The sequence below is a fragment of the Limulus polyphemus genome, unplaced genomic scaffold (genome assembly GCF_000517525.1).
Source record: "Limulus polyphemus unplaced genomic scaffold, Limulus_polyphemus-2.1.2 Scaffold1252, whole genome shotgun sequence".
NCBI lineage: Eukaryota > Metazoa > Arthropoda > Merostomata > Xiphosura > Limulidae > Limulus > Limulus polyphemus.
In genome coordinates, this window is record NW_013666862.1 from 70,120 (window position 1) to 89,198 (window position 19,079).

Consider the following 19,079-nt stretch of genomic DNA (forward strand, 5'->3'; position numbering starts at 1 on the left):
TAGAACACTTAGTTATATAATCACACAATAGAACACTTAGTTATATAATCACACAATAGAACACTTAGTTATATAATCACACAAAAGAACACTTAGTTATATAATCACACAATAGAACACTTAGTTATATAATCACACAATAGAACACTTAGTTATATAATCACACAATAGAACACTTAATTATATAATCACACAATAGAACACTTAGTTATATAATCACACAATAGAACACTTAATTATATAATCACACAATAGAACACTTAGTTATATAATCACACAATAGAACACTTAGTTATATAATCACACAATAATTTTATGCTTTGTTTGTTCATTAGTCCATATTTAACACTTGAAGTAGCTTACGTTTCAAAATGATTGCGATCCAATATTATTCATCTAATGACGTCAGGAAATCACACAGTGTTGAAGTTTGTAGTGCCTGATGCGTAGAAACCCAAGACAAAACAATTGTGTTATTTCTACGGAAACCTTAAAAACTCCGAAGCTTTTCATAATACCTTAGATTAAAATTGAGTTGATGGCCGCAGTTCTGAGATACGTGTTCACCGATATGATTGTTTGTTTGTTTGTAATTAAGCACACAGCTACACAATGGGCTATCTGTGCTCTGCACACCACGGGTATCGAAACCCGGATTTTAGCGTTGTAAGTCCGCAGATATACCGCTGGGCCACTGGGGAGATCACCGATATGAAAGAAATATATTTGTCATTCTGTTTATAATGTTTTCCATATAAACAGTTTTTGATATTGAACAGTTTAAAAGTACTTTACGCTAAGAAAGGCTCGAGATCGATTTTAATATCTTTCAAGTGCACATTTACGATGGTACTCAGTCCTATTTGCAACTTATGGTCCATTTAAATGATTAGGAGGAACGTGGTCTTAAGAGGTTTCAGGTTAAAACTCTTTAACGTCTTCGTAAGCGTCACCTTTTTATATCCCTATTTCATCTTTTAATTCATGAAATCTACAGTAATTTTGCTTGAAACTTCAAACCAAAAAAGGCTCTATTTGTGGATATTTGACTTTCGCCTATTTCAGTAACAGTTGTTTAATTACTACAATATATGACTTTTTATTTATAGATATGAACGCAAAGCAATTACAGATAGAGTTATTAAAACTTTCATTTTCTGCAGACGAAAAACATAGATGTTGCCAAAAAAAAAATATTCTCTGGAGCTAATTTAGGACAATGAGGCCAAATTTATACCAATTTTATCCAAAGATCTATATACATAACCTATATTCTTAGAATGGGACCAGATTATTATGACTGCAATATTCCTTATGATTCACTATCATTTGGTGTTTTATAACATTATACAATAAATGAAGTTATGCCAGAGAAAAAACTGAAGATCACATAACGTATTTAAAGAGTATTTTAACAGCATTCTTCGTTTTATTAAAATTTCCAAGTTATCCTTTTCATAGCATAAGCCAATAATAAGAAGTGCATCGAATCTTTGCTAAAACCTCCTAACCAAAGTTTAAAATGATAAAGTAGCATTAAAGCAGTTTTAAATTTTTGAAGGAAATAGTAGACAAAAAAAGCGGGAAAGAGAATGTAAGCGCATTATCTGTTTAATTAAAAGTTTAATTTAAATGTGTTTAGATTATAGTGAGCGATATTTGGCAAAGAATTAGATTGGAAAGAGTTAAACACCCCATTATGTATCGTAGTAAATCATCTTGAGTTGAAAATTCATTGTGAATATTAAGCATGAAATTAAATATCCAAGTGTGCCTCCCTCCGACTCTTATTCTCGTCTTAAGAAATTGATTGCTTACCAAAGTGCATTATTTTATGCAAGATGAAAACTGGGCATAAATAAAATAAAGAAATAACTAGGTCCAATGACCGTTATTATCGTATCAGAGGTAGTTTGAGGATAACCGGTGTATCAATTCAGTCCCCAGAATACAATAACGTGATTAATTTGGTCTTATCCATCGACACTCAAAATTATTCATTCTTTCTGTAAGAGTCCCCCCTTCATCTACGTTACATCTGCCTTGCAGACATAGTCAATCCTGAGTGCAACAAAAAACTATCTTAGAATTCTCAAAGATTGAAAAGTGTTTGAAAATAACTTTTTATTCTTTGGAATACAAGGCTTTTATAGAGATTCAAATCAATTCACTAATTAACTCAGAAGAGGGTATGTTCTCGGAATTGCAATTTCAGGTTTATTGTTTCATTGGAGTAGGTTAAATTCAATATTTACTACAATAATTAAATAATGCTATTTAGGTCAAACAGACTTACAAAAATGGTAGTAAGATCTAAATATTAATAGATTTGATTTTTGTCTACATCTACTTTCAAAGTCACATTAAAAGGAAATGTTCTAACCACTTTCTCTGTGACTGTGGATCTGATTGAATTAATTGTCCAGATGTGGCCGAGTCTGATGAACATATACAGTGTTTTCAAAAAGACATTCGTAGAGAGGCTGGTAAAAATAAGGTAAAAGAAGGGTCAACCGAACAGTATCAGACATGCCGTGACAATAAAAGTTGGATAAATACAATGCATTTTATGAAAACACTGTTTAAAAAGATACAATTTGGTTCGTTCTATTAGAGCATGTACAGAATTATTATCTAAGTGTTTAAATTAATCTGTTAATAAATGAGACTTGGAAAGACAGGTTTCGTGGATACTTCTTGTAGCCTTGGAATAGATTTAACGAGGACAAATGCATGCTCGTCTTTCACTCATTGAAGGTGAGTTAAAGAGTACTTGACGCACATTGGCAAATCCTGAAGAAGGTCAGCTTTTTGCGTGAGATAAGATGTATGTGTTTGGCGATACAGTTCATTATACACTGTCGTTTACCTTAATTGTGTTTGCTAATCCAAAGTAAATCGCATTAAAAGCGCGGAAATCTCAGATAAACATTGTTGAGTTTAAAACTATGACGAGGAAGTTACTTCTATATTTAGTATTCAGTAAACAAAATATAACTAAAACAAATACATCAAATAAAAGGGTTTGACTTCCTAAGTCCAAAACTGTAATCAGATCGCAAATCGGTCAAGAGATGGTGAAGCTGTGAGCTAAATGTTTGGACTTGAAAAACTCAGAACCATTCTATGAGTCGTTTTGCCGCGTCTAAAAAAGGGGCAATTAACAGATTGTACGAAAAAAAAAAGGAGTGATTTTATGCAGTTTAATTTTATTTTTAATCTATTTGGAAACTTTCTTCTTTGTTCTTCAAGCCTAGAAACATTTTGCGTTCATTAACTACGAGGATTTTAAATTTACTTTTTTTTTCAGGTAGTTTTGCTTTTTGAACTTAAATGTTCAGACTTGTGATGGTTTGGATTAATTTTTGACGATCTTTTTGTGTTTTTAAGATACCTTTGTAGCGTTTTTTATTGTTTATAGCAAACCTCTTTTGCAAGTTTCGAGATTGCTGTGTATTTTCAGTTTACTTAAATGTTGTTCTGCTCAGTTTTTATTTTCGTTAACTCATTTTTATTAATGTTTTCCACTGGTGTCTTGTTTATTCATACATAGTTTCACACTGATGTTTTTCATTTAACAAATGAACATTACAGGTTCTTAAACTATACTTAATAGTAACACATGACCTTTGTTATGATGACACAATAGAGCGCCCCCCCAGTAGCACAGCGGTATGTCTGCGGACTTACAACGCTAGAATCCGGGTTTCGATACCTGTGGTGGGTAGAGCACAGATAGCCCATTGTGTAGCTTTGTGCTTAATTACAAACAAACACAATGGAGCAACAAATAAATGGTATATATTAAATTTGATGTTGTATTGATTTTTATTGTGGTCGATATTTATCAGCAAAACATTTACAAGATAATTCAACAATCATATAACATTTTTATTTTTCATTTTGTAAATAAAGGAACTATACTCTCCTCTAATATCGATATTATGGATAACTTTGTATTCATTTGAAAACAGAAATTGTTAATACCCAGCTCTCATGTAGCTGTCCAATGGTGAGATAGCAGTAAGCCTAAGAACTTACAACGGTAAAATCCAGGGTTCGATTCCCAATGTTGGACAAACAGGTAATAAGCATAAAGGGTAAATATTTAGTTTTACTTCAATATAATGAGTAATGGATTCATCACAATTAGCATAAACATATCTCAAGATAATACAACCAGTCACTTATTCTTTATTATTTTGCAAACATTTGGATGAAAAACAACTGCGAGGCGTAACCTGTTCTTGAATTCAAAACGTGTCATTTACTTATACCTGTTCTGGCAAATTCAACCCGTCATCAAAGTAATCCCAGTTTAACACTAAAAGAGGCTTTGTCTATTCTTTGTTCTGCATTTGTCTAGCGTTACTAATGAAAGACAGAATCTACTAAAATCAGCACGTGAGGCGAATCCAGGAAGAGGCTCGGTTTTATCATTCTTGGAGTATATTTGAGATCCCTTAATTATAGTTTGATCAAAATGAGTTTTTATTATCATAACATACCTTTAATATTATTTCTTCCATCAAAGTAATTTTATTATTTAATATTTTGATTCTTGATTTAGATATTTTTGTGCAAAATAATAAATTTTATGTGAGATGCTACAAAACAGACATTATATATATCAGACACTATACCGAATTACTTTTCTATGCATACATTACCAATTTCAAAAAAAAAAAGATCACGCAAAGAAAATCAAACATGGGGAATCACGTGTCAGTTTCCACATATACTTGGTTGGTGTACTTCTGCAGCTTAACAGGGATACTTCTGCAGCTTAACAGGGAAAATAATATACCTTACGTTTTCGGTATCTCTTTTCAAAGGTGTTAACGTTTATTTGATTATTTTTTCGTGATATTAATCATGATGGATTATCTGGTAGTATATTAGATAGCCGAAAGTCAGCTATATAAATTTTGAATGTGTACAAAAAATAACGTTATTCTGGGCTAAGCTTTCCTGAGCCCTAATCAGTTTCACATGTAATTTATTACGCTGCTCTGTATTAAGAATTACAATAAGAGTTTCATTATCTTGTTTTAATTAAAGTTGATTTAAAATACAGAAAAAAATGTTGTGTGATCTTCTAGGTGAAAAATTCTTTATTATTGAGGAGGTCCCACCATTTAAAAAAAAGAGTAGCCCAAGAGTTGGCGGTGGGTGGTGATGACTAGCTGCCTTCCCTCTAGTCTTACACTACTACATTAGGGACGGCTAGCGCAGATAGTCCTCGTGTAGCTTTGCTCAAAATCCAAACAAACAAACCATTTTAAAAATCAAGTTTTTCATCCTAAGAACTTCAAGGAACACACTCTAAATACAAGTTATATAGAAAAAGGGCTGAACCAGCGTTCAGTTCTTTATTATTACTTATAAAACATTATTTGAATGTTCAACAATATACAATTATGCAAATACACAGTAGGAAATCCCTTCTAAACGTATGAGCATGAAAATAGCGAAGTTGCACCAGTTCAGTATTGTTACCATTGAGTGTTACAAAAACGACTTATACTGTTTATTTTGGAATTCCATTGCCATTTTAGATATAAAGTTGCTTTTAAAACCATAATATATATATACGGCTTTTGGAGTTAATTATTATTGAAGTGTTTTTAATTTCAACTCTTGATTAATATTCTGACTTTCTGTATAAGTTAAACATTTTGCAAAACTCATATGAACCAATAATGCTATCCACATTCTATTTTCTATGTCCCCCAGTCGGACAGCGATAATTCTACGGATTTATAACCTTACAATCAAGGGTTCGATTCCTCTCGGTGTACACAACAGATAACCCGATACTGTTCTGTTATAAAACAACGCTTTTCTATATGATACTACTATACATCTCCAAACAAGTAACTAGAAGGCTGAAAAGACGTTCATGGTATGCACATTTCTGTTCCAAAGAACATTTACTTAAGTTGATGATGTAACACTTTTTAAATATTTAGAGAATCTGATATTTTTCTTTTAACATTCAAATACACTAACTTCTCAAAAGGTTCTGTTGCCATAGTAGCGTAGTTCTTTCACTGACGGGTTCTTTTAAATTTTCTGGTGAAAATAATATATAGTCTAGTCCACGTAATGATAATAAATTACTTTATTTCTTCTTTAACGTTTCTACAAACTTGAGCACTTATACACTGCTGTAAATTGCTGTAGGCCTACGTTCAAATGACGCTAACTAACTTAAAAAAAGCAACTTACCACTATAGCTAACATTCTGACTGGTTCATTATCCATCTTGAAATAACTTTTCACACTCCAAAACTCGTATTTACAATCTAGCTTTGAATGTGCTTGAACACTTTACGTCACATCCTTAGAGTTTCCTAGATGTTCTAGGCCTATCTTATTAACGCTTCTCATCTCAGAGTCATCATTAAGACCCGCAACTCCCTCTACCTAATATCTAAATTAAACAAATTACAACATTATAAATATTAACTATAATATTAAATTAAGGCAGAATTATTACTATTGTACCACTTTCAAAACATTCTATTTGATCTTAAAGAGATATAGGTTTTAAAACTGTTTAAATATTATTACACACACTCATTTCTATATTAGGAAAACACGTAATTTCACACACACTAGAAGCCATATAATGATAGAAAGTTTACAAATTTGTTGCTAAGAGACATAAATCATTTGAGTTACGTTTATAGATATTAGAATGTGTTCGAGTTTGTGCAACGAAACCCTTTCATTTATATATAAAACTTTGGATTTTTCGTCATTTATATATAAAACTTTGGATTTTTCGTCATTTATATATAAAAGTTTGGATTTTTCGTCATTTATATATAAAAGTTTGGATTTTTCGTCATTTATATATAAAAGTTTGGATTTTTCGTCATTTATATATAAAAGTTTGGATTTTTCGTCATTTATATATAAAAGTTTGGATTTTTCGAACATGTAGTAAATATGTTATCTGAAATGTTGAGATAATCAAGAACACGCCTTTTTTGAATTCCTTTCATACATGTGAATTTCTAAAATTTTGAATACCTCTTCCACCAGAAACAAAAGTATTTTAGATATATCTTCTACATGAATTTTAATGTGAGGGGAATACTGGTGCTGGAGAGTATGAAGATAAGTATGCTATTTCTTTATATATATTTTTGCAAGTATCATCCAGAGATTTGGAGTTTTCTTAGGCTACAACGTAATTGTTCACACTACAGCTGGAAAGAATGTTCTATTAAATCAGGTTTCGTTACCAAATTACCTCCTATATGGGAGAATGATGCAAGGAGAAAGGTTTTTGTTCGAAAACGCCATATGGCCCTTCTCAACGTTTCTCTAAGTTATAATAAAAATACTTTCCGCACAGCTTTCATTAATTTTAGCTAATTAACTGTACTGATTTTCTGTGCAATAAGAAAAAAAAAAAACATTATAGACCTGGTACTCACTATATGAGATATTATTGGTGTTCCAAACGTTGGTATCTGTTTTGTGGCAATCACATGTGGTTCGTAACACCAACATTCGTTATTCCTTTATCACACTGTGTGTATTTTACTTATATACTTGTTCAAATAGTACTCGTACCATAATCAGAAACATATAAAAATTGTATTATACTACACAGGGCCAATTAACTTTTAGACTATTATGTACTCCAAAACACCACAACTTGAAATAGAGTTGTGTTTGTTTTTGCTTTAAAAATGTTTTTTATTTCACTTTATAAAGAACATCTTTTCTTTAAAACAAGCGTCCTTCGTCAACAAATGCTGAGCAATTCTAGAACCAAACGTAATTTAATCCAAGTCATGCACCAAAGTGCCTCCTTACATCCAGCAAGATAACTTTAGAAGCTAGTCATGTATAGAACTCTCAACCCAATTAAACCCTTAAGCATCATCGAGTTCCCTAGAGATAATAACTTATTTCACTGTACTCGTTTTGCAAAACTGGTTGGAATTCTTAGCATATTTTGGCTATCTAATACTAAGACAAGTATTAATATACTTGAGAGATATATGTCAAAGTTCTAAGCTATAATCCATTACATCTCATACTCTGTTTTCCGCTTTATCGTTTGACAACCAGTTAAATCTATATATAATGAAAGCCCTATAGTGAAAATTGAAACATTTTAATTAAATAATTGTCCTTGGTGGGGATGCCACCGTAGGTATATCGAGAATCATAAGTTTTGACGTTGCGTTTCAAAACCGTATTACATATTTTTATCGCAAACTACCATAGCTTCTATCAATTTTAATCAAATAATTGTTCTTGGTGGGGATGCCGCCGTAGGTATATTGAGAATCATAAGTTTTGACGTTGCGTTTCAAAACCGTATTACATACTTTTATCGCAAACTACCATAGCCTCTATTAATTTTAATTAAATAATTGTCCTTGGTGGGGATGCCACCGTAGGTATATTGAGAATCATAAGTTTTGACGTTGCGTTTCAAAACCGTATTACATACTTTTATCGCAAACTACCATAGCTTCTATTTCACTCTTTTATCTTCCTTTCAGCAATACGATGCTTGTGATGTAGATAAAATACGTGCCATTATAGAGAATATTGCGAAGATCAATGAAGAACAGAATGTACTGTTTGGAGTGGCTTCGTTTAGGGATAGGCTTGTTATTCTGACTGATAATGCGAGAAACTTATGGAACACCTCCTATAGCAGTACGCGTGTCCTATTTCTATATTTTTCTGCAAAAAAGTTATGATTTTCAATATGCTTCTGATGAAATTGAGTTCTCCCTTCGGGAAGTAATTTTTTAAGATAAAATTATTTTAAATATTAAATTGGTTTATATTTAATTTGTTTCTATCTTTTTGAGGTTTTTCGATTACATTTTTAAAATCGTAGAAATATTAATACAGATTAGCGATCTTTTTTAAATAAGAGAGTATGGATTTATAAAAACTTCCTTAACTTCAACATTTTTCAAAATAGTTAGAGAATATTAAGCCCGTGTGAAATGTATTTTTTTGCATACAATAAACCAAATCTGTATTATAAAAAAAAAGTGTTTTACTGCTCAACATACTAATCGTAAGTTAATACTTTTATTTGGTTAATACCTTGCAGACACTCTGGTCAAGGATGAAGGAACCTCAATTAATATCAGTCATCTTGCTTAATGTTTATTTTCTATCGTGTAAAAGGTATGTACCCTACTTTTACACAATTATCTAACATATTAAGCAGTGCACTAGAGTTTCTTGTTTGGTAACAACAGAAAGTATTACTACAATAAATTGCTTTCGATATCAGAAAACTGTTTTTACGTTTAGAATTTTGTTGTTTTTATCCCGTGCATCGTAAAGTATGTTATACGTGTTTTACTATACATTTCAAGGTTTTCGTTTCAAATCGCCTTTAGTATTGTATAATATGATACAAAACCCTTGCTAGAAGAAACTAATTTATCATAACTATAAATGTTAGTCACATTTCTCTGTGTGGAGCACTATACATCTTTAAGGTTCAGGCGGATTTTATTTTTTTATGAAATGAAAACAAACATGTCAGAGCATACCATTCGTACATAAACATACAGCAAAATATCCCACGATTTGTGCAAAATGATGCAATACAATAACAGAATTGGGCATGGTTCGTGCCTAAACATGTAAATATGAATATGGCCGAAAATAGTGCTAATATCGATGATGCCCAACTGATAAATCAATACACTGTAATCATTATAAATAAAACGGTTTATTATCTTAGTTATATTCATCACTGGGTTAACTTTTATATTTATATTTAGGGCAAAATTACTAAGGCTATCTGCCACCGTCCCTCATTTTGAACTACTGACCGAAAGGACCAACCAGCACACATTCTGATCTACGTTGGTCAGATCAGAATGTGTGCTGGTTGGCCCTGTATTACAAGCACGTTGGTCGCTTGTAATACAGGGCCAACCAGCACACATTCTGATTTATGCTGGTAGCTTGTAATACAAGGCCAACCAGCACACATTCTGATCTATGTTGGTAGCTTGTAATACAGGGCCAACCAGCATATATTCTGATCTATATATCTATGATAATGCAACAGATTAGCATGTGGTCTGTGATAATGTACTTCACGTTTTTGTACTTCTATTGACAAGTAAGCTAATAATCCCTGCCTATTATAAGACGCCAAGTACAATTATAGCTATGTGAAAATCCTATATTAACAGCGGCTGTGAAGAAAGTCATTGAAACGTGTGTGACGATTCATATGAAAAAATAACAAAAACTAGGAGAATTATGTTAAAGTTATTTAACTTGAGATTTATACATCAAATTGGTTTATGTTTAAGGTAAATTCCAAAGAAGATATCATATATAAAGACATATTAAATGCAATAGGTGTAAAACAGTAGCATAGAAATTGCTTCATCTGGCGGGTAGCATCCGTTTCTGCACATAACTTACAAATCCTTTATGTTGTAGCCCCCAAATAAAGTTTTTTCATGTACACCGATTTAGAACCGTACGTATTTGTTTTCAAAAACCTATAGCTGAAACCTGGATACTGAATATCCTCATAGAATCAAAAATTATATTCTTAACAATACAAGTAAGTCTATAATGTGAATATCTATGATACGTAACAAAGTGAAATCCGCCAGTAAATTTGATCTGACGCGTTACTGGTTTAAAGCTCTAGTGATCACTGCCGTTTAGAATGTATATAGAATATAATCCAAGGTTCGAAACTTCAACGATTGAAACTACTTTAGCAAACAAACCTTATTTGTTCAAGGCTTAAGACTGTTTCCAACACATAGTCAAGGTTCATTTTATGGGCAAAGCTTTGCCCTTCACGCTTAATTTATCTGGAAAAATTCTATTTTCGTTCTTTTAGTAATTATTACTTTAAATTGTTATTTAGTTATCTGTATTTCATTCTCTAATGTTATTTCATTAAACTATAAATTACAAAAGTATTATACAAGGCATTAGATATGAAATGGAAAAAAAAAGGTCATATCAAAATTGTAATTTCTTATAGTTATAGGTATTAAAACTATAATCCTTCCTATTCAGATCTGTTTTGCCACTCCTTCTCTACACATGCATGTTTATTTTTATTATTTTGTTTGTTTATTTATACTTTCAGTGAAGAAAATTTAGATTTTGACGGCATCCTTCCCGAAAACCCGAAAGATTATGACAGACTTCAACCACCGAAAGAAAATGGTTTGTATTGCACATTTTTCGTTTAAAAAAAATGTGTATTGAATTAGTTTAGGTGTTTGTTTTAGATACACAAAATGTGGCATGTCCGACATGAGTATCCAACCCTGAATTCTAGCGTTATAAGAACCTCGATGTTACTACTGTGTTACCAGATGGGTGGTTTGGAAGCAGATTATTCTGTGAAAATGCTAGCTAGCATTTTTAAGTTTACAAATGTACAAGACTGACTTGCTATAGAATGTTTAGCTACTATAGGGTTGAATTAATTGTTTTCTGAATGTATTCTATTTATTTACAATACATTCCTTTCATGTCTATGTTATCACTATAAACAAACACCGTCAAATGTTACTGGATTTTAATTGTCACTGACCTTGACTAAAGAAAGTTTGTCATGCGAACGATCATAATTTTAGCGCGAAACTTATAAAAGTTAAATCACGTGACGTTCGTTTTCCTGTTTTCTCAGTTATTTAACTTACTGAGTAGGCCCAGCATGGCCAGGTGGTTAGGGCACTTGACTCGCAATCTGCGGGTTCGAATCCCCATCACACCGAAACATGCTCACCCGGTGTCCGGACTAGGACGCTAGTCCTACTCCCGGATATTCATCTCCAAAAGAATTTGGAGGTGTGAGAAACACCATACGAAACTACTACTTACTGAGTGGTGCATTCAGCAAGGTGAGTTGCGTCTGTTTAGAATATGTAATTTCACTTAATTTTACAAGCTATAACCATTACTATTTTCTAATTTCTTAGACATAAATGTTTTTTATTTTATAAAGAAGCTGATTTTCTTATGTTATCGTCAGCTGTTTATGAGCATATGTTTCTATTAGCTTAGGCTTAAAAATTACCTCGTGTCAACAGAATAAAACACATTAAAAATGTTTGCAGCAATCACACAAATTAGTTTTACATAAAAAAAATTGTTAAAACCAATCAACAAACAAGTTTTTATTAGCGACATAATTGTACGTTAATTAAACCACTACAGATTCTTGCAACATACAAAAGCCGGTATGCTGATTACTTTATCATGCCTTACCTGAAGTAAGAATACACAAATACCACATTTTATGTTATATTTTCATTAAATACTTATACTTATATATATATCTAATTGGGTTAATTTCAGTTTTATCGTAATCAATGCATATAAGCACACCTCAACGAGTGTTCTCCGATTTCCAATCAGCACACAAGCACCACTGCTCTAAGAATTACATTAGCCGCACGTGGGGTCCGTCAAAGGATTAAAGTGAAAACATTTTGACTTTATTAACATGGCTGACGGGTTCAACTGATAAACTGAAGCATGCTCATTGTTCTAATTAAAAAACAAAATCGCGTATGTGTGTTATATTTCTACCAATAAACCAGAGTTTTATTAATAGATGCAACTGACAAGTAAAGTTGCTTGGACTGAGAATCTGAAATTTAATAAATGAGATATAACACTACTCACTCTCCAAATTTTCCTTAGAAGCCACAATTCAGTAACATCTTTTTTAAGCCTAATTTGGATATACAATTTAAAACTGAAAAAGCCATATTTTGAATTTTTTAAAGGCAAACGATTTATACCACCAAAATAGTTTCATGCCATAAACACTTACTGAAGTTCTACTTTGTAGAAGTGATCAAAATTACATACATGTACAAAACTATGCATCCAAATGAAAGTTGTGTTTCTTGGCTAATATTTGACGTCGCAATTTAAAATTGTCAAATTATTTAGCCGTTATTAATTCTTCAGACGTGAAACTTAATAATATTTTAGAAGCAAAATTCAAAGTCAGTTTAATAGAACACGAGGGCTGTGAGCGCCAAGCCGTCTTCTAATTTTGAACTGGTGGGCTATAAGGAAGAAGCTAATAAACAACACCCACCGCAAATTTTTGGGCTACTCTTATCTCATCGAACAGCGGGTCTTTCTTCATGGTGCACCCATGGTACTAAAGAGTGGAACGTGTTTTTCGCAAGCAATAAATTATCAGATTCACTGTACGGGCACGTTAGATATTAGGTTACGCTCGCCTGTCCCATGATAGGGGAAAAAACTTTTGATTTCATGAGTTTATAAATACTTCAAAAACGTTAACAAGTAGAATACATAGTTTATTTTTAGACGTTTCAGTTGTTCTTACCTTAAATTTTGGGCCCGGCATGGCCAGGTGGATAAGGCGCTCGACTCACAATCTGAGGGTCGCGGGTTCGAATCCGCATCCCACCAAACATGCTCGCCCTTTCAGCCGTGGGGGCGTTATAATGTTACGGTCAATCCCACTATTCGTTGGTAAAAGAGTAGCCCAAGAGTTGGCGGTGGGTGGTGATGACTAGCTGCCTTCCCTCTAGGCTTACACTGCTAAATTAGGGACGGCTAGCGTAGATAGCCCTCGTGTAGCTTTGCGCGAAATTCAAAAACAAACAAACAAACAAAACCAACGAACAATCTATAATCAAAATATATTCACATGAAAAACTGTGTTAAGTAAATCGTCATGAATTTGAATAGTAAACGTGTTACATTAGACAGCAAGAATACAAAAGGGCTAAAGAAGTATGATTTATTTAACAGGTAGAATAAATTAAATCTGAAGGTGAGGCAAGTGCACTTTGAAACTATAAAATTGTTCTATAAAAAAAGACACTTGAAACAAAAAAAATCCAAATGTTTAAAAAGATTAATTCTTGCTCAGGAAAATATACCGTATAACGTACCTTATTTTATAAAGAGTTAGTTTGAAATTAATTATTTTTTATATGTAGCTGGTGTTCGTGGCCACAGCGTGGCCCGAATATTCAGTTTGTCGGACTATGGATCCGCAGGTCTTGTGTTCTACCAAACACGCTTCGCACTTTCCGCTGTTGGTGTGTTAAAGAGTGACAGTCACTTCCGCTATCTAGAAAGAGTAGCCGTTTCAGGCACCATGTAGTGCCGATTGCTTTCCTTCCCTTTGCTCCACATTTCAAAACTGAGAACCAAATGGGTCTCTGATCTGGTTTAGCCCATTATGTAGTTCAAAAGTGAGAACCAAAGGGGTCTGTGACCCGGTTTAGCATATTGTGTAGTTCAAAACTGAGAACCAAAGGGGTCTGTGAACTGGTTTAGCATATTGTTTAATTCAAAACTGAGAACTAAAGGGGTCTGTGATCTGTTTTAGCATATTGTGTAGTTCAAACTGAGAACCAAATGGGTCTGTGATCTGGTTTAGCCCATTGTGTGCAAAAAGCGAACAAAGAAACAAACAACCTAATGTTCTCGACGGTGTTAGTCAAATTATAAAGTGAACAAAAAATATAATTAGTTTAATTCTTTCTTTTTTTTGGGTTTTCTAAGTGCGAATAAACTATTACATTTAACAGCCCATAGAACGCTAGAAAGCATAAGGGAATTTCATGGTGATTCTAAATATCAGAACGCGTAAGTAGCCGTAGTATAACATTACACGTGAATCTAGAATAATCAATTGGTCTGAGCGAACTAAAGCAGAGACAAGTCCGAATTTGTTTTATTTTTTTAACGTATTTCATTATGTGATAATAAACGTAATTTAAAATCATACACTCACGTGTCAGAGTTTGAAATGTATTTATAGGTGTATGAAGTCTACACAACAAACGTGAGGCGGAGTACTTGCAGAGGGGTAGAAATGATTAATTCAGATTTATTTAAATATCTCTTTACCAATTTTATATGCTAAAATATTTGTCCAAAAAAAAATATCTTGGAGGATCTATATCAACATTTATCGCTTTCACGATGGCTTTTAAAGGCGAAGCTAGATTACTTCCACTTTTCTTTTATCATAATAAATCATTTAGATCCAATCCTTAAGCAAACAACTGTTGAAATATGTTATAATTAAAGAAAAACTTATTTAATTAAAACATAACTTAATAGTAGTTCATAAGACATGTACGTAATTCTTGCCTTTTTCTCTAGAGTTTCAATAAGAAAGTGAAGAAGTGTGACATTGCGGTTGGTGGCAGATTTTGTGTCGGCAACCCTGTTAAGACTAGCGAGTCGGAAGCCTACAGCATTTCCCCTTTGACCTTTGTTCATGTAGTTACCAAAGGCTAGCACTACTTCCAGAAGTTTTTTCAATCTCTTACTACGTTGAACCTCTCTTGAAGCCTCTACAACAGCTAGAAATTAAAGACGGAAGAGATTAGATCATACTGAGTGCCAAAAAATAATATTTGATTTTAATTGATAACATAAAATAAAATAAGAAAAAAAGGCGAAGAACTTTTGAGACTTTTGAGGTACGAGAGCATAACTAATTGGTTTAAGCTCACTGAATAAAATAATGACAGAATAAAGTATAACGCGTTTACGTAGCAACCAAAGGCTAAGAAAACCAAACAAAAGCTTGATACAAAACGTTGCAGTAGGAAAAGTAAATACAATAATTTTCAAAGATCTAAGAGCATAATAATGATGAGTTTGAGGCCCAAAAATTAACTAATATCTATCAGTCAGATAATCCAAAGAATCAGAAGTGAATTTAAACAGACAGAAATATCAATATGAAAAAAAAGAATTCGAATTTATTAATATTTATATTTAGTTTTTAAGAAATTCTAGAAGAATATGGGATAGTGATAATTAAACAGTTAATAAATACATGAACAGCTTAGTGTGGATATACGTTTACTGCACAGTTTCTACTAGGTTTATGACTGTAATGATATAATTTCTTATATAAATAGTCACCCTCAAAAAATAATTTCAAATTTTAGAGCAACTGACTTATTCGCGCACATTATGATAGATCCCGAAAACGTTATGTTTAGTTCTGTAAGTGTAATGATATCCAATCACGTAATACAACAAAGATAAAAAACAAACAAACTTACCTTCTATTTTTGGTTTACAATCCGTTATTCTTTCTTGAAATTTTTTCTTGTAAAACAAAGTTTTGACTCTTTGTTCATAATGCACAACCCTACAGAAAAACGAGAGTAACTATAGCAGTTTTCATGAAAAACACAATTTCAGTGCTACCGCTCTGTTAACAGAAAGAATTACCCAAGATACAAAAACGTACAAAGGTAAAGGGAAAAAAAGTATCAAAACAGTACAAAAGGTGCACCATATTACTATATGCTGCAGTCGAAAGCTATCAGGAGTTTAGTCGTCCATAAGTAGAATTGAATACATTTTCAATCAGGTATGATCGGAAACATTTGTTGAAAATTTTCACCAAGGTATACAGCATTTAGTTAACGTTCTTCTGAAAAGGATGCAGATAATGGTGGATTTGCTTGAATCAGCACTTAAGACCAACTTTAAGTACTACAGTAGTGATTCAGGAGAGCTTGTACTAACCTTCTCAGACTTCTATGTCACGTATCCCTTAGAATATATGTCATACCCAAGTCAAGAGTGGTAATGGTTTGTATAAATGTTTTTTTTAAAGCATATGGTGTATGAAACCTAAGAATGTGAGACATTATACACTAGTACTTCAATTTCTGTGTTCGTTTAGTGAATGAGGCTATTATTATCCTTGGCTCAACAGCCACAGTTTGTTTGAATCAGAACACAGAATTTGCCCAGGTGGAGTAAAGTCGTGAGTAGTAAAATTGTGTGTGTTAATGTGTCTTTTTGTCTGAGTTTATCTTATTCTTGTGTAAGCATTTCCTTTGAGCCTCCTCTATTATGGTACTTAATACCTACATGTCTATCACAGTCTTATCTAATTTATTAAGTTACAATTTTAATGTCATGACAAAGGATTTGCTTTTGATTATTTTATTTTGAGCATGCTCAATTGTTTAACTTTACTCTGTTTGACGAAGTGCTTCTAAACCATGGTCGTGAAAAATAATTTCTTAAAACCATCTACATCTTATGATGGAGAAGAAAAATTGTGATTGATGTAAAACTATTATCTGAAAGTGTGACAAGAAGTAGAAGAGGCCCTGGTTAATAATTATTATCAGCCATGGTTGGAATTATGTCAGTGTTTGATCTATTCTAGGAACTAGGCAGCTAGAGGAAACCAACTCGACCTCTACAGGAGCACAGAAGAGTAAGGATATAAATGACCAGCCAAAACGTCCAGAGATCAATTGGGATAGCCAAGGCATTGCTAGGTGATGGCAAGGTTATTTGTGACCAGGGAAAGAGGTAAGGTGCATATGGTGGATGAAGTCTGTCAAGAAGAGCCTTGACACTGTCAAATGGAGCAGTCAACCTCTTACCACATTCCTCTGGTCTTTTAGGGTGATCAGAAGGCTTCCTGATCTGACAAAGTATACCGATGATGTCCTGAGATCACGTTAGTGGCTCAGATGAATGCCAAATGCAACAGCGATGCATATTCTATGTGGATACGTTTCTCTGGACTTCTGAAAGAATAGGAGGGCCTACTTTGAGAACTGATAGTTTTTCATCAAGACAGAGGTAGGGATGATGGCAGTAGATGCTTGTTTTCACCATTATTATGCAATGGTGGTAAAGGTTAAGCAGGTTCATTTACTTGTGCTTGAAACAGAGCTAACTCCTTAAATAACTCGGGAAGAAATAATGCGATACCTGAAGCTGAGTTTTTGCAGTTCAGAATTAGGAACACTAGAGCACTTGAATAAGGAACAAGTTAATGGTTGGGGTACAATCTTTGTTAAGTTGCACCAGTGTTGTGATATTGTAGAGAAACAAGTAATTTATAACGTTAAAACAAGGCAAAAAAGGCATTGGCTCCAAGAAAACTTGATTACTTATACGAACAATAATTATAAGGAGCTTGCATAAGAAAAACTTTCCAAACATATCACTCATGGATTATGAGGAAGTCCTGACAGCCAACTTTGTGAAAGGACTGCTAATCAAACTGATGTAGAACCATATTAGTCTTATGAACACATTGTTTCTGACTAGTTTTCTTCTGTGGCGACATGGTTCAAGTTAAGGTAGTAATATCAAACTATATTCTGGAGCTGAAAAATAAACCATCCGACAACAGTGGCTACTGTATCTGATTCAGCTTATAAGGATTGTCAGAAGTACATGGGTATTTGGTTCATGGTAAGAAAAGGCTGTAAATGTTTGTTTAAAATACTAGAACCTATAATGGATCTGATCACCAGCTTGTGTGCATGAAGTACTGTGACTGGTTTTCATAAATATAAGCATGACATTACAAGGTATGTACCTATAATGATATATGGAATTGAGGTTGAGTTCCTAGTGAACACAAGAGCAGCCAAGACATTGTTAAATCTTAATGTCTATTAGTTGCTCTAAGTGAAAACACTACTTTGAAAACTAACATGAATTTCAGTTTGACTTCAAAGCTTGCCAAACGAAGGTGGTTGTGTTAAATCATGGTTCATGCAACAAATGAATTGTACCACTACAGAAATATAATACAATGCTGATCACAATGTGCCTCATAACAGTGGATTGTATAAATATATATGGGTGTTGAGAAGGAGGTTGTAGTGTCTATGGATATGAAGTGGAGCTTTGTAGCAAGCTGTAGATGTAGTCTAGTGTGTTTTTCACAATTTTTTGGGATGATGGAATGGATACCAAAATACATTTTGCTCTATTTAGAAATGAGATTGTACATGCTAAAACAATTACCTGTCTAAGTGCTGCATTTTGCCATCGCTGATCTGTAATTGTGAACATTTTGGTTTTTCATCAAACTAGCAATGGAGGTAGAAGTGATGCAGATCATCCATGTGTCTGATTGTGCTAATGATGTGAACTTAACACTAAGATAGGAAATCAGTGTGTTGTCCATGGAGTGTGCCAACGTGTATGTCAGCTGAAATGTCTCTCTGAGTAGAACGGCAATGACAAGTAATCACTTGGACAAAGGTAATAAAGCAATCACTATGCAG

At 33.1% G+C, this 19,079-nt stretch overlaps 1 protein-coding gene across 1 annotated transcript in view; it reads right to left on the bottom strand.

Moving 5' to 3' along the window:
- LOC106462789 (disheveled-associated activator of morphogenesis 1-like) overlaps positions 1 to 19,079 on the bottom strand; it is a 122,936-nt gene that overhangs the window by 16,744 nt on the left and 87,113 nt on the right. Inside the window, 2 exon segments of the mRNA XM_022390130.1 lie at positions 15,154 to 15,368; positions 16,083 to 16,171. Of these exon segments, the coding sequence (XP_022245838.1) occupies positions 15,154 to 15,368; positions 16,083 to 16,171 (304 nt within the window).